General features: G+C 36.7%; 2 protein-coding genes across 4 annotated transcripts in view; one reads left to right on the top strand and one right to left on the bottom strand.

Annotated features, from left to right (window-relative positions):
- Positions 1-14,998, top strand: part of LOC138132982 (YLP motif-containing protein 1-like) — a 34,168-nt gene extending 19,170 nt beyond the window's left edge. The window contains exons 11-13 of one of the 3 annotated variants that reach the window (XR_011160233.1): positions 859-1,608; positions 1,686-2,877; positions 14,194-14,998. The gene's annotated coding sequence lies outside the window, so the exon portion shown is untranslated. Of the gene's footprint in view, positions 1-858; positions 2,878-14,193 lie in introns of those variants that run through there. The other 2 variants (XR_011160234.1, XM_069050745.1) reach the window with 2 other exon arrangements.
- Positions 701-20,469, bottom strand: H2.0 (Homeodomain protein 2.0). Its single transcript, XM_069050768.1, has 2 exons — positions 19,987-20,469; positions 701-1,284 (listed from the first exon to the last, which is right to left on the bottom strand). The coding sequence occupies exons 1-2, from the start codon at positions 20,270-20,272 to the stop codon at positions 944-946; spliced, it is 627 nt and encodes a 208-aa protein (XP_068906869.1). The 5' UTR covers positions 20,273-20,469; the 3' UTR covers positions 701-943.
- Between the last annotated feature and the right edge of the window lie 442 nt (positions 20,470-20,911).

The following is a 20,911-nucleotide window of genomic DNA, read 5'->3' as shown; positions in this document are numbered from 1 at the left end:
TCGAGCTCCACTGGGTCCTTCCCTACCACCCTCTGAATTCGAAATTCGCGAATTTTGTCACACCCTGTATATTTTTTCTTTTATTAAGTGACACCTTGGCTCTTGTCTTAAAATTTTTCTTAAGTTTAAAGTTATGGGATTTGTATTTTGTTCTTTCTTTTTGTTTACTTGGGTACTTTCACCTATTTATTCGGTGGAATTTCATTTATTTCCAAAATTTTATAACTTGTCATTTCTTAACTTATCGAAAAATTTTTGCTTAACTGTTTTTAAAGCTAATTTCCATTCGGAACATTTTAGAAAAGAATCTCCTTTAACACAAGAAAATAATTTCTCTTTTTATTTTGGTAAACACTAAAAAAAATTATCACTTATTTATTTATCGAAATCCTCTTTTAACTTGCGACAATGAATACCTCCTAAGTCTACTCCAAATCAAGTAATTGTGAATGTTTCCAAAAATGTTCCTTCAGAAGAAGGTATTATTGTTCTTTTTATTTTTTCTTTACCAAAATTGCTAAAAGTAAATTCTTTTTTGTTTTCTATAGGTTTTACACAAAAGACTTTCTTTCAACAGACGGAAATAATTAATTCTACTTTTGCTTTTACTTCTACGCATGATTTTGACATTCCCAAGATTTGTTTTGAAAAAATACCAGAACTTGGGTAGCGGGAATTTCCAAAGAAAACTAGTTTTCAATCCAGAGAAATATGTTGTCTTTTTATTTGACTAAAGATAAAATAAATGATCGCGTGAATTTTGAACATTTCAAGTGTACATCTGTACAGTATCTTTGTCGCATTTGCTGTTTAGTCTTCAACTCGTTTGAACTGATGTAAGTCTTTTTATCGTTTCAGGCTCGCCTCGTTACGGACCGGGAACAATCAAGCACACCACAACCTGTCTATAATAAAAGTTTTATGTACAAAATCGATACAATAATCAGTCGTTGTCCGTGACGGTGTCGACGTCTATGTGGACCTCCTGATCCTGCGTGGAGTCCGCGCTGTTCTCCCCCTTGCCCGCCTCCTTCGAGTGGCGCCACTTCATCCTCCTGTTCTGGAACCAGACCTTCACCTGGGCGTCCGTCAAGCCCAGCGTGGCCGCCAACTGCCTCCTGTCCGGCTTGGTGATGTACTTCTGCAGCTGAAACCGCCTCTCCAGGCCCTTCCTCTGCAGGTTGCTGAAGACCGCCCTCGACCAGGACCTCTTCCTCTTGTTGCCTTGGGCGAGCGCCAGTCCCGGCGATGCAGGCGGCGGCGGCGGCACCGGGATCCGCACGGCTGCAACAGCGGATGTCCTCAATCGTTATCTAATAACGTTTTCATCGGGGCATTTTTCTCCGAAACCGTAATAAACAAGCGATAAAAATCGGAGGCAGCGGCGCTGTGCTGTTTATGCTTATGGGTCGCGCGTGACGCTCTCCAGACCGCATCCTGTCTTCCCGGCTTCCGACGGGAGTGTCGCCGCGGGGGCAGTGCGAATCGGTATTTCGGGGCGTATTTACGCAATAAAGTGGCGTAACAGGGGAATAAAATCGAATTCGGACGCCAAACAAACACGACGGGTGATAAATGGTCGCCCTAATCCAAATACCATATAACCTGGTAAGTATATTTATTTAAGTTTTGTTTTATTGGAAACACCACGGTATAATCGTCGGAGCTAACTGGTTTATTTCCAGGCACAACAAATCAAAGCAAATGTTCTCTGGATATAGATGCGTGTCTATTAGCATCCTCTAAACACTTAAGGGGCCGTGTATATACAAACTAGGAATACTTAAACCTAACAACTGTAAACTGAAGCATCTGAAAGTGTTTATGATAATACTATACACCGAACGTTGTTTATGTTGGAGCACAAAATTTGGTACTCATCAACGGTTTTAAGGATGTATATTTACAAACCATTATAGTCTGTTTTCGACTTTATTGCCGTCCCTCACTCGTTCGATTTTTATGACAGGACCGTAGTTTTTATTTTGCCCCATTGTGCGGACGCCTAAAAAATTATACGGCCCGCATAAAGACGTTTTATGGCATTATGACACCACTAAAGTCCCATCGTAAATAATAAAAGCCGATTAATTATATCCATAAGCGAGCGTAAAACTCCCCATTGTGGACTCATCGTGGCCGTAAATTAGCGGAATCGACTCGACGACGTATTATTTCTAATCCGGAAGAATTACACCAATCGTAAAAGTCACCGACGTCTTTAACATTTCTCTTATGCAACGATGGTAAATCGAGCCGTAAAAAGACGAACTCGAGGAGATAATGGACGTTTAATTGGACCCAACTACGTTTTAATGGCTAAATTATAATATCAATAATGGGGTAATGATCAATCTTTATAATTGTGACAAACGAATCGAAACAAACAACTTGAAGACGTGTCGGACCACTCCGAAAACGCCATAAAATCGATAAAAATTCCTCTCTGCGCCTTTTGATGTGCCAAAACAACAAATTCGTTTTCAAAACCCTAAACGATTTTTGTTTTCATTAATTTTGCACGTCTTCTTGCAGAAAACACGATTTTATACAATGTAATATAAAAAAAAAAAAAATGAAATGGTACCAGTTTTTTTTTATGTGTGTATAGTTATTGAATAACGGAAAGTTTTTGCAAAATTTTGTTAATCTTTGCAGCACAGTTTTAGAGATGTTAATTATAACGCTGAAGGAGTGAAACGACGTTGTAAGCGAAATTTTGTACAGGAGAGACACTTTGGGCCGCCTTTTTTGGTTTTTCTTGCCTCATTTGGAGATAATGAGTGAAAATGAGAAAGTAGCGGCGTTATAACAGTATAATCCGGTCACACCTAACCTCAAATTATGCACTTGACGTTTGCAGTTTGCACATATTAGGTATGGTCAGAATCACGAAGCAATACGTCATTGCACATCCATGACGTCACGACATCACTACGTTTAACTGCGTTAGTCAACGCGAATATTCGGCATCTTCGAATGTTTTGAAACTTGCAGGGATCGTAAAAAACACAGGCAAAAGTTAGCTCTGAAAAGAATTGTTTTATTACACGTAGGAAAGCAATGAAACGAGGATCTCAAAAGGAACACTAAACAACAGCGACGACTTCTTCTAACCTCACAATTTGCTTTAATAGTTATCGATCAACAAGATGATCATAGATTAATATACTGTTGGGAAGACGATGTATAGTGAATTTTTTTTAATAAACAATTGTCAATGTCAAAATTAAGTAAAAAAACCACTCTGTACCACCCTAAAATGTGCGCATATGGACCAGCTGTATAACAATTTGACACCAAATCATAGTTAAGGTTATGTTCACTTCACTTCCCGTACCTTTTTTCCACGAATTCACTTTCAAAACAAATTTAATAAGAAATCAGCAGAAATCTTTTTCGAATTTGAAATAAACTCTCGCTCGTCACGTCTCACTCAATGTGATTAATCGTATTATCATGAAAATCACTGTTTGGCTCATACCAACATGACAATATAAAACAATTTTAATTGTTTATTTAAAAATTTCAATTATACCGTGTGAGCAACAAGTACTGTTTGAGTTGGTAATAAATTCTGGTGACTTTTGGTGATTTTTATGTCATGTTCCAACGAGAAAACCATTTTATTGGTAAAAGATTACAAAAACCAAGACGTTTAAATTTGAAATGTATGCCAGCTGTCAATAATGTCAATAAAACAAACCGAAATAGGTACAATTCACAGTCTTGAAAATTTCATGTAAATTTTTTTATTGCCAACTGTAACAGTTATTGTTGCTCACCCCGTAGTTTGATTAAAAACTCAAGGATAAAAGTTACCAACAATTGAACGATAGATTTCGCAGTTTTGCAGTTTTAGGTTGGTACTGCAAAACCTTCCCTTCATCGATGACGTACACGCATTGCTTCATGATTCTGACTATAGTTGTAAAACTGTGACGTTTGACTTTTTCCAGAGAGACTCCAAATATCAGCGTTAATAATAGATACTTATAGAATACATGATGACGTTTTTTTATCGATGTTTGAATCACATTTACTGATTTGCACCGATGAGTAGTGTTGCCAGGATTGATTAAATACCTATATATTATTGCATAAAAATTAGTCATATCGTCTCTGATGTGCTAAAACAATTTCCAATGAATTTACGAAACCATTAATAAGCTCTTACAATTTTAATTTTCATTCGATTTTGTGGAATGTATAATAACTACCAACACTGCAATTTACATAGGAGGTAGACGTGGCAGCTCTGTCGAATCTAGCCATTTGGTGAATGGCTTGTAAACATATTAAAATGAAGATTATAAAATACCGATCAGCGTTACCATTTTTGTAAATCCATAATTCATCTAAGCAAATAAATTTAATTTCAGGAGATTAATCTTTGTATTTTAAAAAACATTTTAACAATTTAAATATCTTCCCAGCTAAACTCCATTTCAATTGAATTGGCATAAGAGGTGTCTGTGGAAATTCAAATTTCTGTTGGCAGCCCTGCTTGCAATGTTTTTGTATTTCTTTATTTACAGTACTGCATGTCAGTAAATTATTGTCAATGTCTACAGTTAAAATCACATTTATTTAAATCGCGTTTAAATACAACAAATTTGATTCTTAACCAAATTGATTAATATTCTTAATTATAATTAATTGTGGTGACAAAACTGACAGATCTAGTTACTTTTTGTGTAAAGTACCTTTCACATCTACAGCGCTGTTTACACGGTCATGGCCTACTCTTATGCTAATTTCATTGAAACAGATTATACACATGGCCACTGTATTTTTTATTGTTTTCGAGTTTATACCGCGTGAGCAACAATTACTGATTCAGTAGACAATAAAACAATGGTGACTTTTTCTTCTCTGTTGGCTAAATTTGTCACACAACCGGAAGTGACGTGATTTGAAAGATCGCCGAAAATTAGGTTATGTGTGATGCGAAGCAAAGGTTTATTGAAAAATGAGGAGTTTTTAAAAACAAACAAGTTAGACCGAGGAAAAGGGTTTCATTTAAAGGTGCTGCTCCAAATAACTCAATAAAAGATTACCAAAGCCAAGACGTTTACATTTGAAATTTATCAGGTGACAACAAAACTAACGGAAATAGGTACAATTCACAGTCTTGCCAATTTCTAGTAACATTTTTTATTGCCAACTCGAGCAGTACCTAATTCTTGGTCACGCAGTACCTATTTATTGTTCTTCCTCCTGCATGTTCTAAATTGTCTTTTTATTAAATTCATATATTTTAGTCCCAAGCTGTCAGCGAAAAAATTTATTTTCCATAGACTGTACACATATTAAAGATCCACCGCCCAATAAATTTCCATCCTTTACAGGGTGTTATTGAAATGTCTGACCAAATTTTAACCACGAGCGACTGGCTTCATGTAGAACTCGAAAAAAATATTTAAAAAAATTCTGTCAAAAAATAAAATGACATTTTTTGAGCTACAATTTTTTTTAATTGCTTTTAGTCTTCTACGTTGTTCCACAACTTCGTAGGTAAAATTTCGGCACATTTTAAAAATACACCCTGTATATCATATTTTATAAAACGTACACCAATGCGGTTTCCTTGTTTGAAAGCATATTTCCCAGAGGTTACTTCGCATTGGCGTACATTTTATAAAATATGATCTACTGGGTGTATTTTTAAAATGTGCTGAAATTTTACCTACGAGGTTGTGGGACAAGATATTGGACTGCTTCTTGTTTATTCTCTTATTCAGATGGCTATTTCATTAAAATGAGATTACCCCAAATCTCTCGTCTTCGCTGACTACTCCTCAGTAGAAGCAGAAGAACTCACGAAATAGGATTTTAGACAAGAATTTCTTTCATCAATAAAACACAATCGATTGTAACTTTTTAGGTTTTATTAATAAATTCTAATCTTTTTTATCATTTTATTTCGACATATCCTTAATACTTCTTTTGGAGAACGACCAGAATTCAGGAAATTGTATTGTGAAAAAAGGAAACATAAAGTAACAATTAAATTATTTATCCAATTCTTTGCTTGTTGTGTCAATCGCCAGCTTGTTTATAGATTTCATTAGAAAAAACTATCGCGTTGGAAAAATTAAACCGTTTAGAACAGTGTAAAGTTTGAATTTCCCGCCGTTTGACACGAATGACATTTGTTTATGTTTAATCGGGACATAATTAAACATGTTTGTTTTCAGCAAAGGGTGCCCTTAGATATTTGGTTCGAGAATCGTTAAATTATTGTATTTTTAATATAAAACATTGCAAAGAAAGAAAAAATAAGGATTTTTTTGGCCCCAAATTTTAGGTTAGCTGTCAACATGCTCCAATTAATCTACGCTTTAAAAAAGCATAACGATTGACGGTTTCCAACGCCTTCCCAGCCCAGGATTTCATTTGAACGCGCGATATAAATTTGGACACATTAAAAAAGCTTTGCTCTTGGTTTATTATATTTTTTCTTTATATTGTATTAGTTAACATTAACTCTTTTTAAAAATTTCCTTTGGTTTAAAATTACCTTCAAGATTTTTATTGTTTTACAATTTTTATTTTGTTATTTCTTGTTTTACATATTAATTGCTTAGGTGCCACCCATTTATTTGAGTGAAACTCGTTTATATCTAAAATTTTCTAACATATCATTTCTCAAGCCTGAACCTGCCCTTTTTAACACAGAGTTCAATTTGGGAAATTTTGTGAAAGAATTGCCTCCAACACATTTTCTTTTTATTTTAATCCCTAAACACCTTTTTTGTTCGACACTGTCAGAATTTGAGAATTTTCTCCTGTGTGAACGGATTTTGATGAATTTGACAACTTGTCAAAACGAAACGTCAAGCTAATTTTAAAGATTTTCAGCCATTTGGAGCGTTTGGGGGGGCTCGTCGAACAAAAAAACGTTGTATTCAACTCGTTCTTGTGTAATTTGCGCTTTTTTGGCACTCGTGGACCTTTAAAACTCTCGTTTCACTCGAGTTTTAAACTGGCCCACTCATGCCAAAAAAAGCCCAAATTACACACGAACTCGTTAAATAAATAACTATTAAATTTCTATCACTTATTTATTTATCAAAATGCCATATGTATTTTTAAAGTTTGATTTTGCAAATTGCATTTATTCGATTGCGTTTATTCCATCTGTTTCTTTAATTTTTATTTATTCATGTGATATATGTTCCACCCGGAAGAGTCCCACCGAACGTAAAAGTCAGCGAAGTCTTTAACATTTCTCTTGTGCAACGATGGTAAAATCGAATCGTAAAAGTCAGGCTCGTGGAAATACCATCATTGGTTGTTTAATTGTCCCAACAAGATTTTAATGGGTAAATTATAATATCAATAATGGTGTTCTGCAATTTTGCAGGTAACTTTTATTTGTAAGTCCATTACAGAAGGCGGGTTGTCGCCCTGGCGCCAAAACACCTGCAGTGTAATACCTAATCCTTGGGTCAGGTAAAATTGTCATTCTCTGTACATTTGTGAAGCGGCACAGACGTGTCCAGTAAAATTAAATTACAATTTTTATCTCTATTGCCTTGTTAATTGTACGGAAAGCAACCCCCAAGTCCAAATTTAAAGTTAAGAAAAAGCAGTGCAGTTTTTTCAACTAACATTTGGTCCTTCGAGCCGGATTTGTGAGAAAAGTTCCCAATTTCAATACGGCAATATCGAGCCAGAGTGTCTCGATACGGAAGAGAATCACGTGCAGAGAATCGATCAAGGCTCCAGGTTCAGCGGCAGCAGTGTAAGCGAAGAAATTCCACCACTCCCCACCTGGACATCATCATCGTCTTCGAAGAGCAACGTGAGAAACAGGTCCAAAAATCCTAGTGGTCCACAGTAAGTCCTACTTCCTTAACGCTTTTACCTGTTCATTGTTTGTTCACAAGTCAATCAAAGCCCTTGTTTAATATGACCGGACAATTACAAAAGCTCGTTCAACTACGCGGTAGACTTAAGAGCCGTCTCACGTTACTTCACAATAAATACATCTCGACGAATGCGTACAAAGCGGAATCGTTATCAATTTTGAATAATCGAATTGCGGGAGTCAAGTCACTATGGCAAGAATTTGTAGAAGCTCAGACGCAAATTGAAGATCTATCAGACGATCAGGATATAGAACTAGAGGAACGCGATGAATTCGACACAAAAATCTTAAAGGTCTTAGATGTTTTCGAGAGCGAAATTTCGTTACGGTCTTCAGAGTCCGTACCTGTAGAAAGACAACCTTCAGCACCGTTATCCAACAACTTTCACTCGATACCGTTACCGAAAATCGACCTTCCGGAATTTACGGGCAAATTCGAGGATTGGTTACCTTTCTACGAAGTATTTAAGCCGCTCATTCATGAGAACCCTTCTCTAGACGACACGCAGCGTCTATTATATTTAAAATCGTGTTTAAAGGGTGAAGCTAAACAAGTAGTAGTTTCACTAAAAACAATCTCTGAAAATTACGAAGTAGCTTGGGAATCATTGCGGGAGAAATTCGAAAATAAGCGCATCTTAGTCCAAAACCACGTAAATGCGTTACTTTTTAGTTTAGAACCGGTACCGAAAAATTCACCTTCAGCAATTCGTAGTTTACTAGAGGCGGTAACGTCACATACAAAAGCACTTAAGGTCCTTGATCAACCGGTAGATCACTGGGACATTTTATTAATACAAATCATGATCTCAAAGTTAGACGAACACATTCAACGAGAGTGGGAAAAATCTTTAGAGGGAGACAGTGTTCCGCGATTGAAACAATTAGTTGAATTGTTGACAAAACAGTGTCGTTTAATGGAGTCAATGGCAATAAACAAGATACACATAAATCCAAAATCAAAGGCATCAGTGAAGACAACACACATAACGGTTAACACGTCAAAATGTCCATTGTGCGAAAATCAACACAAACTTAACGCATGTCCTAATTTTTTATCTCTCTCGATCGAAGATCGTATCAAACAAGCTAGGACCCGCAAGTTATGTTTAAATTGCCTACGGGAAAATCATGTAGCAAAGAATTGTTTCACAAAATCATGTTGTCGCGAATGTAACAAAAGGCACCACAGTCTACTACATTTAAAAAATAAAGCATCAAACGATACGGAGACAACGAATGTTCAAGAAGGTCCGTCAAACACCAGTTACGTGTGCAAATTTTCTTCCTCAGAAGTATTGCTTTCAACCGCATATGTAAATGTAAGAGATGCAGGTGGAAAATGGCAACAATGTCGAGCACTCTTAGATGTTGGGTCACAAAGTAATTTCATTTCTGAAAATTTAAGCAACTTAGTGGGAACATCATTCAAAAATGTAAACATGCCAGTCTCAGGTATTGGTTCTCTAAACCGCAATATAAAAAGGGTAACACAGGTAGAGATCAGTCCTCTCAACGACAGGGACAATACATTCGACTTGAGCTGTCTGGTAATTCCAAAAATAACGGAAAACTTGCCGGTAAAATCATTCGACAAGCGCCGACTAAATTTGCCAAATTTACGACTAGCGGACCCTTCGTTCAATAAAAGCGGTCCCATCGATTTACTACTTGGGGCAGATATTTTCTGGAGTGTCATGTTACCAGAGTCAGTTAAAGCAAATCATAGCCACCCACATTTACAAAACACTCAATTAGGTTGGTTAATAGGTGGGAGCATTGCAGAATCGCAATCAAATTTAAAAACGTGTGCAAATTTAGCAATAACACTGCAAGACCAGGTAGCCCGGTTTTGGGAAATTGAGCAGGTAACAACGACGGGTCCGCCGCGCACTCGGGTAGAAGCTTGGTGTGAGGAACATTTTTTAAAAACATATGCCCGTGAGCCAAATGGAAAATTCGTCGTGCGTTTGCCATTCAAACAAAACGTTTCGAAATTGAGAGGTTCCAAAGACATTGCTACAAAGCGGTTCTTGCAACTTGAGCGAAATTTGATGAGACAACCAACGTTACGATCGGACTACGTAAAATTTATGGCGGAATATTTAAAGTTAGGACACATGTCTCCGGTAACCAATATAGACGCGTTTCGGTGTTACCTTCCACATCACTGCGTGGTCAAGGAATCAAGTACCACGACCAAGGTACGAGTAGTTTTTGATGGTTCATGCAAAACCAACTCGGGAATTTCGCTGAACGAAACTTTATTGGTAGGACCTACGATCCAACCGGATCTAGTCACCATATTACTGCGATTTCGATCACACCAATACGTTTTTAGCGCAGACATTGCAAAGATGTATCGCCAGGTGTGGGTCCACCCAGATGACAGGCGATATCAAACTATTTTGTGGCGCGAAAACCCAAATCAACCAATTATCGAGTATGAGTTAAACACGGTTACTTACGGAACGACCTCAGCTCCATTCCTGGCAATTAAAGTTTTGCAACACATTGCACAGCTACATCAAGATCAGTATCCACTCGCATGTAAACACATTCTGGAAGACTTTTACGTCGACGATCTGTTGACAGGTGCAGATTCGATAGAACAACTTCAAAAAATTCGTACGGAAATTACTCGCGTAGTAGCTGATGCTGGTTTCGAGCTGAGAAAGTGGAATTCAAATGATCCATCCTTAATTGCAGAACAGGCATTGGGTCCCACTTCACAATTAATAATTGACAAACAGGATACAAAATCCCTAGGTGTCACGTGGAATGCACACAAGGATGAAATCAAATATTCATTTCAGTTAAAGTCAAACACTACAGTAACAAAACGATCAATTTTATCAGTTATTGCGCAATTATTTGATCCTTTGGGGTTATTGGGACCTGTAATTCTAAAAGCGAAACTTTTACTACAACAAATTTGGGCGTTAAAACTCAATTGGGATGATCGCGTACCGGAATCCATTGAATCTACCTGGTTGTATTTTGTAGACAGTTTACCTGCAGTAAGCTCCTTGTCAATTCCGAGAAATATAAAATGTAGGGAGCCCGTAAAATTAGAAATTCATGGTTTTTGCGATGCCTCAAAGGACGCCTATGGCGCGGTAATTTACATTAGATCTCTGGATGCAACAGGAGTATACCACAATAATATATTGTGTTCAAAATCACGGGTTGCTCCTTTAAAGGCTACAACAATTCCGCAACTGGAGTTATGCGCCGCGTTACTTTTAGCAAAATTGTACGTTAAGGTTCGAAACTCAATCAAACTAAATATCGATGGCACGTATTTCTGGACCGACTCAACCCTTGTTCTAGATTGGTTGGCGGCTGAAACAATGAATGAAAGGATTTTTGTAGCAAATCGTATATCAGAAATCAGCACCTTAACGAACCCAGATCACTGGCACCACGTAGCCGGAGTCGAAAACCCAGCTGACGCAATTTCGCGCGGTTTGTCACCAACAGAACTAGTCAAGTCAATTTCGTGGTGGCATGGTCCAAACTGGTTAAACCAAGAGACGTGGAAGGAAGGCTTAGTCAAATGCAAAAGAGATTCGCGACCTTTAATTACATTAACGGTAACTGAAAAGGAGGAGTGGCCAATCTTATCAAAGTACAGCAATTTTTCCAAACTTCTCCGGGTAATAACATATTGTCGGCGGTTCATTCACAATTGCCGCGACGTAAAGAACAAATTAACTGGCCGTATAGAAATTTCGGAAATTCACGAAACAAAACTAGTCGTGTTAAAAATTGTTCAGTCAGGTGTTTTTTCCACCGAATTAAAATGCTTAAAAACCAAGGGCAGTGTAGGTAATAAAAGTAAACTAAAATCATTAAACCCCTTCCTAGATGAATCGTCAGGATTAATTAGGGTAGGTGGACGACTGACACACGCCATTTTAAGCATTGATAAAAAACATCCAATCGTGCTGCCTCATAAACATCATATAACGAACCTACTGATAACGGAATGTCACAAAATGCAGTTACATGGGGGACCACAAGCTACTCTAGCGGCAATCAGGCAACAATATTGGCCTCTTGGTGGAAAAGGAGTTGTAAAACAAGTAATTCGAAGGTGCATACAATGTAAGAAAACAAATCCTCCGATTTGTCATCAACAAATGGGAGATTTACCTGCCACTCGAGTGCAACCCTCTCGACCATTTATCAATACCGGGGTGGACTATGCAGGTCCAATTAGTATCAAAGAAGGACGCGGTCGCGGAAAACGGTTAATAAAATCTTACGTTGCTGTTTTCGTCTGTTTTTCTACAAAGGCAATCCACCTTGAATTAGTTAGCGATTGTACTTCGGATTCTTTTTTGGCCGCATTTCGTCGATTCATTAGTAGGCGAGGTAACGTGACGACAATGTATTCCGACAACGGGACAAATTTTGTTGGAGCTAATAAAGAACTCCAAACGTTAAAGCAGTTGTTTAAAGATAGTCAATTCCAACAAGAACTGTTCTCTGAGTCGTTAAAATATAACACAAACTGGAAATTCATACCAGCAAATTCACCTCATTGGGGAGGTCTTTGGGAAGCTGGAGTAAAATCGGTCAAGGGTCATATTAAACGAGTTATGGGCGATACTAGTTTAACTTTCGAAGAAATGTACACATTTCTAACTCAGGTAGAAGCGTGCGTAAACTCCCGTCCCATAACACAGCCATCCACAGATCCCAACGATCTAATCCCGTTAACCCCTGGACACTTTCTCATTGGAGACCGACTAACAACAGTGTTGGAGCCAGATCTGACTCCAATCAGACTCAATCGTTTATCAAGATGGCAATTGGTCCAACAATTGCAACAACATTTCTGGAGGCGTTGGTCATCGGAGTATCTGCACCATCTTCAGCAGCGGTCAAAGTGGCAGGATAAGACAGACAAACCTTTCAAAGTAGGAAGTTTAGTGTTATTGTGCGACGACAATCTACCTCCATTACAATGGAAGCTAGGTAGAATTCAAGAACTTCACCCCGGAAGTGATGGTTTAGTGCGTGCGGTAACGGTAAAAACCTTAACTGGAAGTGTGCGCCGAGCCATAAATAGAATAAGCATCTTAATAGAATGACATCAGTCACATATTTGTAATTGCTTGTTTGAACCCTGTTAATTATTAGTTAGTTATTAAGAATTTTTTGTTTGTTTGTAAATCACTTTCTTTTTTTGTTTGTTTATGTTTTGATTGAAAGCGGTCCTTTCAAGGGGGCCGGTGTGTTCTGCAATTTTGCAGGTAACTTTTATTTGTAAGTCCATTACAGAAGGCGGGTTGTCGCCCTGGCGCCAAAACACCTGCAGTGTAATACCTAATCCTTGGGTCAGGTAAAATTGTCATTCTCTGTACATTTGTGAAGCGGCACAGACGTGTCCAGTAAAATTAAATTACAATTTTTATCTCTATTGCCTTGTTAATTGTACGGAAAGCAACCCCCAAGTCCAAATTTAAAGTTAAGAAAAAGCAGTGCAGTTTTTTCAACTAACAAATGGGGTAATGATCAATTTGAGAACCAGTCTTTATAATCGTGACAAATGACTCGAAACAAGTTAAGTGACTAAATTATTAGCAGGGAACGGCAGGAGGGATCCTTCTAATGGCTTTTTCACATAAAGACGATCGCACATGCTGGGATTATGATTACCAGAAGTTGGCTCGCCTAACCTCACACATCAAGGGAAAGATTATTGGATTTGCGATTTATCGCACGAACAAATCGTTAAACTAACTGTTCCGACATATAAATTACTTCTACCGGCGATGAGAAAAATTTCCTCATAATAAATAACGCATCACGATTAATCAAATTAATTTTTTTCCAAGTCTCGATTCTGTCTGTCACCAACACGCTGGTGTCGTCAGTCGACACACTTTTTTCCGATTGTTTACTCTAATAAAATTAAGAAATCGTTTGATTTTATTTTATCGACGCTCTCACATTAGACACTTTCGCTCTCGTTTCCCCGATCTATTTTTTTTAACAGAAGCTCTCGACATGTCTGGCTGCCATCGACCACTTACATAAGCTCAACGAGTATAAAACGTGATTACAGCGCTGTAGTTTATACTTCAGGTTTCTACCGTCATAAAATAAATCCACCTGTGAAATATGATAACCGAACACGGGTTTTAATGTTTAAGCTATAAGAAAAACACGTCTTTTGTGTTTTATGAGCGCTTTTTTCGTTTGTTTGTTTTGACAGAGGGCGTACCGGAGTTGAGTCATGAAATGAAAAAAAATTCTGCTGTCATTGAGAATTTTATTTTTTAATCGGTTTGTTATCGTTTCAGATCTGTTCTTTGTAATCGTTGACGGGCCTGAAATATTTGGCAATGGCATTCCGGAAACATAAAATGAAATCGAACGGATGTTATTGGTCGATTGGTTTGTTTGATTTTTTGGTGGCGTTAATTCGTGCGCTTTGGAGTTAACATCGCATCATGTGGATTGAGTTGTCAAGAAGTGACGAATAAGAGCATTGAAAGAGCGAAGAGTGGTGGAGTTTTTGCAAGAAGGAAAATTTCACTTAGAAAAAGAAGGAAGAATTGAGTAATTCAGGATCAACAAGTACCTATATTTTCATTAACGTTGAGTAGAAATTTAGTTCGGTTAAAAGAGATAAAAATGTAATTCATTGCTGGGCTCGAAAATGTCTCTTTTCAAAAAATAGATTTTAATATCTTTTTTGCATATCGTAATGAAAGTAGCACTTTTTTAATGAAAAATCGTAGTGAAAATAGTACTTTTTTGCATCATCTTATTCCATTTCCTTGGAGATGATTGTCAAAGCAAAGTACCTAAATAGTGTGTACAACACGTTATGAAAGTCTCTTTTTTCACTCATTTGCTTGATTAACTCGGGCTACGCCCTCGTTAATAAAACTGCAAATTCATGAAAAAAAGTATGACTTTCATAGCTAGTTGTATAAAGAACTGTAATATGTACTTCTATTTTTAGTAAATTTTTTATTGTTTTTTCCGGAAAGATTGTGTATAGGAAAAATTTAGAAAAATTTTACCAAAATAATTTTTATCCGAGAATAAAGAATTTTGGTGTTGACCAAATGAATAGTGCTGGAAAGAATCACAAATTAAGATATTTGGAATTAGAAGATATTTTCATCACTTTCCTCCTCCTTTTCATCACTCCTTGGACCGTTTCTTTGCAAAATTTTGAAAGAGAATTGTGAAATTGAGGATGTTAAGGATCCTTTGAAGTAATGAATTTATAGGCAGGACTTCACGAGACAAGAGAGATAAAAAACTAATTCTTTTATTACTTTGATGTTTATAAAAGAAAATAAAAAAATTAGCCCCCCAATTCAAAATAAGGATAAAAACAGGATTATGGTGTTTTTGGCACCTTTATCTACAGAAGAAGAGGTTCAAAATGTTTTATTATTGCGTGTTTCTCGACAATTTGCGTCTCGGATTATAACAAAATTTTGGAAATTTTAGGCTAATTCAAAAAAGATATATTTTGATATATGATACATATATTCATAACTGGTAGACCTGCTATTAATAAAAAGGAGATTAAATATCGAGAAGATATATTTTGTGCATCGTTTTTCTTTCCTTGGACTACTTCCAAAATTTTTCAAAATTTTGGAAATACATATTTGCAAATATTTAGTCAAGGTACGACTAAGTGAATCCCTTGAAATAATAGATTCAAGAGACTGTAAAACATGTACAAGAGAGATGAAATATCTAATTCCTCTGTTACTTTCGTCGAAATGTCTGAGATGCTTATAAAAAAAAATGTGAAAAAGTCCTACAATTTAGACAAATGTTTAAAAACGTGATTTTGAAGTTACTGACTCTTTCGTCACGTGAGAAGAAAATCTAAAACTACGCCATTGCTTTTTTCGGGATAATTTGGGTCTTGGCGTGATGAAAAAAAAATTGAAAAATTTGCCAAAATGGTACTGTATTAAGAAAGGTACATTTTGGGGTCATCTAGAGACCTGTTATGATTAAAAAGGGAACTAAACATCGAAAAACTATATTTTTATGATCGTTTTTCCGTCCTTGGATTGCTCCCAAAATTTTGAAAAAATTTGCAAATATTTAGTCTTGCTATGACTAAGTGAATCCCCTGAAATAATAGATTCAGAAGACTAAATAATCTTTTATAAGAGAGATAAATAATTCTTTTCTTACTACGGACAAAATGTCTAAAAAATTTTCAAAAAATGTTAGGCTATTACAAGACAAATTTTCAAAAAAATTATTATGTTTGACTTTAGTTTCAATTGAGAAAAGGGCCTAAATCTTTTACTGTTTAATAAAAATTTAATAATTTGTGTCTGTGGTTCATACAAAAATTAAAAGTTTTACCAAAATCGAGCTAGATGTAGTCAAAAATTTTTTTTTTTGTGATAATCAAAAGATAAGTAGACAGTCCCGTGCTAATAATGTTAGAAAAGAATAAAAATCAAGAAATTTAAAAGAATAGATTTATCACCAAGTGTCCATTTTGATTGTTTTCCAAAATTTTGAAAACAGTTGCCGATCTTAGGTTTTCTGAAGAGTAGACGAATATTTTAAGACAACATATCATAAAAAATTACGAAATTTTGTACAATTTACCTCGGTTTTTTTTTGAGATTTTCAAAAATATTTCAAAAATTTTAGTCTCCTACATTCAAAGGAAATTTAAAAGTGACTGTGAAGAGTTTGACACTTCTTTAAAATGTTAGACGAATCGAAACCGTCTAGTTTTTTTGTATCTCTCATTAAAAAATTTTGAAAATGTTTCCAAAATTTGCCCAAAATATAAAAACATGAATGAATTTTGAAAATACTACTTTACATACCTACTTACTAAGTAATTACTTTAGCAGACCAAGCACACATCTGTTTTTTTTTTTCGTTTTTGTTCTTGAACTGTTTGGCATTCAATTTTTTTCTCAGCTCCTTCTGAGACAAACAAAACCAAATCTTTGGAACCACCCCAATTTCTTCCATCTTTTGAAGAGGTAATTTTTCAACCAATCTGATGCGTCTCAAAGTGAGCAGATAATTTTTATCGACTGCGACTTTCAAAGATGTAACTTTACATGATGTAACCATATATGCCTCGGCACAATCTGCACATGGATCATCGCACCATGGGAAAACAAACACCGCATTTCGCAACAACCCATCACATTTCATCTCTCACAAATAATTACGAAATCCCGATTTGAAAAAAAAAGTCGTGGAAACAATGTCACTCCACTCTTCGTCACCAAACCGCCGCATTTGCAATGTTTATCTCGGCATTTTTGCGATATCTGTAGACTTTGGCTGGCGGAACCTGGATCATTTTCGCCGGACCATATGTCATTCCAATAAAATTTTATGCGACCATAACGATAAGCCCAACAAACAACCTGCTCCTTTGAAAACAAACAAAAATCACGATTAACAAATTAAGAAACGAGCGGAGCGTATCATTATTTATGAGTTTAGGTTTTTGAACTAATTCCTCTAACATTGAAGCTTTACGAAATTTCCACGAATTTCAGGAACGATAACCTCTTCGATAACAAAGTGCAAAAACCCCTTTGTGCTGCCGACCGAATTGTTTTGACCGGGTCGTGGGGCTAGGCATTGCCATCTAGAACACCAGGCCTTAAGGCAGACAGTGTGTGACGTCACGAGGAAGGCCAAACGTCAAAATTTGTTTTTTAATCGTTCTATGGAAAATTGAAAATTGTGAGATAAGCAAAAGCTTGGTGGCAAGGTTATATAATAATTTCAGTTAATACTAGGGTATTTACTGTTCATCAAACGTCGCAAAAGACGTTGAAACCAGTCAACTATTTTTGTACCCTATCAACATTTTCGTGATTGTAAATCGTTGTAAGTATAATTTAATTGAAAAAATATTTGCTACAGATATAATTAAGATGTAAGAAGCATTTGTTGTGATTTGGTATTGTTTAAATGATCCACAAAGTAAAAATTACGCAAGAACAATAAATACACAAACCTAACCTCACTTTAAATGACAATTTTCGCGTCATTAATGGCATTTTACTCCACGAGGCAGTAATTGTAAAGCCTAAACACATCGTTCTACTCAAAAAAAGAGTGCTAACCAAAATGTGTACTGTTTTTATTACATTCTGGAGGTTTAATTCGTTTTTCGATGAATTGTGACGTCACGACCAAAAACAATGGCTAGATGGCAACGGGCTAGGTTGCTCTTGGAGCGTCGAAACGTGGAAAATGTCCTTTCGAATTTTAGAAATTCGGGAAATGAATCGTTTCAGCCGGAGCTATTCATAGATAAGTGAGATGTTATAAACAAATAGGAACTAATCGAGCATGTGTGCGTCCAGGACCGGTCTCAGTCCAGGATTATCAAACTCATTTGTAGATTCTTCTCGGCGAAAATAAATAATCCCATCTCGTTTGCTAATGAGGAATAACGAGGAAGTCCAGATTCTACACCAGTTGCAAATATTAATTATTTGTAATTACTTGTTTTTCTGTTTTTCGCGAATTAATTAATGTACAAGGGATAAATAATTGGCGATGATTATAAATAATGTTATCTGGAGTCGCAGGTTCTTATTAAGTGAATAAATTTGAATTAATCAGTACATTTTCTGAGGCGCTCAATTAATTTTCTTCTCCCTTGGGAGGTCGGTTGCAAAGTTCACACAGTTGCGAAAAACGGTCAGCCGATTTGAATTATTCAGAGGAAGAATTGTGCAATGGCTGACATTCGGGCGGTTTTGGCGCCATTGTGGCGTTTAGTCCGCGGTCCGGGTAAAACAATGACTTCGTAGATGTTGGAGTGGAGCCACACTTAAGACAATTATAAATTATAAAGCTTTGTAAATTTTTCACAAATTAGCTTCTTACGCTTTAGACAATTTTTTGAAATGGTAAAATCTCATGTTTATTAGAAAATTGTGAAAATTTTACAAAAAAAGCTGTACTTATTCAAAAATGATAAATTTAGGCGTCATGACTAGTAGATAGTTTTGTAATGGTTAAAAAACAATTAAATGTGGGGAAAGAATACTTTCTTCGTCGTTTTTCTTCCCTTGGACTTCTTTCAAAATTTTGAAAAAAATTGCAAATGTTTAGCGTCGGTGTGTAGCCAAATCCCGTCAAATAAGATATTCAGGAGACAAAATATTTTACAAGCGAAATAAATATCTAATTCTTCTGACGATTATCAAAAAAAATTCAAAAATTTTGGTCCTCTACAATTTTCAAAAAAGTTATTTCATGTATTTAAATCTTCTTTAAAGTAAAAAAACAATCTAAATCTTCTAGTTTAACTCTCTAGTTTTGATTTTGTCTATAATTTGTATCTGCGGTTCATACAAAAATTTTGAAAATGTTTCTGAAATGAATATAAATGTTAGCAAAAATTTTTGTGACATTTATATTCATTTCAGAAGCATTTTCAAACATAAATCAACAGTGGACAGGCCTTATCTATTGTTTTTTTGTCAGTTTTTAATTTGACAGTTTCGATATTGTTTTAAAATTTGTTGTAATTTTGGCAAAACTGCCGTCCCAAAATTAAATATTTTCAAAATGTAATTTTTCGCCTAAAATTTGTGCCAAAAATATCGAAAGTGTATTTTTTACGAATGCATCAATTACCGACTTATCAGATAATTATTTTATGATAACTCAACTTGCAACGTGCAGTTAAGTCCAAATTACCTCCGACTTAACACACTCTTATCTAAACAACACTTACTAAATCCTCGATAACTCGATTTTTAAAATTCGTCATTAATCACAACCGAACAGTGACGAAGATAACGACTCTTCCGAGAAATTTCGACAGAATTGTGGATGCAACAAGTGCATCACATTCATAAACACCGGGTTTATCGCTCCAAATTGTAAAACTAGATCAATCTTTGTTCTTTGGGAAAAATTGACACTTCCTCGCGCGTTCGAACCAAGCTGCGACTCCCTTTGGAGACGTCTCAGCATACCTCACCTCACGCCCGTGTAATTGAATTTTCCAGATTGTTAGTTCAGTCGTTGTGACGTTTTGATAAATGCATCGCAGCGGGTTTTGCGAATGCATGCACGATGCAGTTTTTTGTAATTACCTGGCCTTGTGGCGAAGGGCCTGATGGGTTGCACTGTGTATATGCTGGATGTCGGCGTGGCGAAGCCGTGGTGCTGCCCCAGGAAGTCGACGTTGTCCTGTCGCGAAGGACTAAGCCGGCAGCACCTGAACAAAGACGTGACACAGTCCGAACAAGGCACGGGAACAGTCGCTAAAGGCTTGGCCACACTGACACTTTTGTTATCCTTGAAAGGCTCGGCGGCGAGGAGTCTGTCGATGCCGAACTTGAGCGGGTCCTTGTCGGTTTTCGTCCTGGACATGTCCATTTTGGGCGGGCGCGCGTCCCTTACAGAGCGCCGGTAATTGATGGGCTCCGCTCCATGGTGGTGTTTAGTTAATAGGCACTAATTGGCGACTAATGGTGCGGTAATAGGCCGGTCCACGCGTCGGCGAGCGGTGCTAAGATGCTGGGAGGAGCGATGGCCACAGTTTATCTCATTGGTTTCTGATTTTGTTAATGCTCTTAGGCGGTGTCTCGCATCTGGTGGAGATGCTGAGCTCAGAGGCGGCGAAGCCGCGCGGGCCCCGACACTACACACAATTAATACCTTTTACACCCAATCAAACAATCAATACTAATACCGTACGAACAAAAAAATAACAACAATCACACCAGCTCATAATTAATGTCCTACAGTTGGTCATTCTGATTTTCCCTCTCCGATTTAAACGTCATCTGTCATCGCTAACTTTGACAACCTAACGGTCTTGTCGTTTAAAAATAATCATTCTAACCCTCAAGGTTGGTAGAACTGACTAATTTGTAAGTATGGTAGGTTGCCTCGTTGCCATTTAAAACAATAGTTTGAATTTTTCCCACCTCGTGACGTCATAATGCACTAAACTTTTACGACATAGTCTGTCGATTAGGTGTTCCCTCCCTAGAATACCAACCCAATAAACCC

Source organism: Tenebrio molitor, chromosome 6 (genome assembly GCF_963966145.1).
Source record: "Tenebrio molitor chromosome 6, icTenMoli1.1, whole genome shotgun sequence".
Taxonomy (NCBI): Eukaryota; Metazoa; Arthropoda; class Insecta; order Coleoptera; family Tenebrionidae; genus Tenebrio; species Tenebrio molitor.
The sequence above is the reverse complement of the archived record's forward strand: the minus strand, read 5'-3'. Positions and strand labels throughout refer to the sequence as shown.

Excerpts from the sequence above, each read along its gene's own strand:
- H2.0 (XM_069050768.1), bottom strand. The coding sequence starts at position 20,272 with ATGGACATGTCCAGGACGAAAACCGACAAGGACCCGCTCAAGTTCGGC. Across the intron at positions 1,285-19,986 it reads GCCCTTCGCCACAAGGCCAG|CCGTGCGGATCCCGGTGCCG; the intron begins GTAATTACAAAA and ends CCGCTGTTGCAG.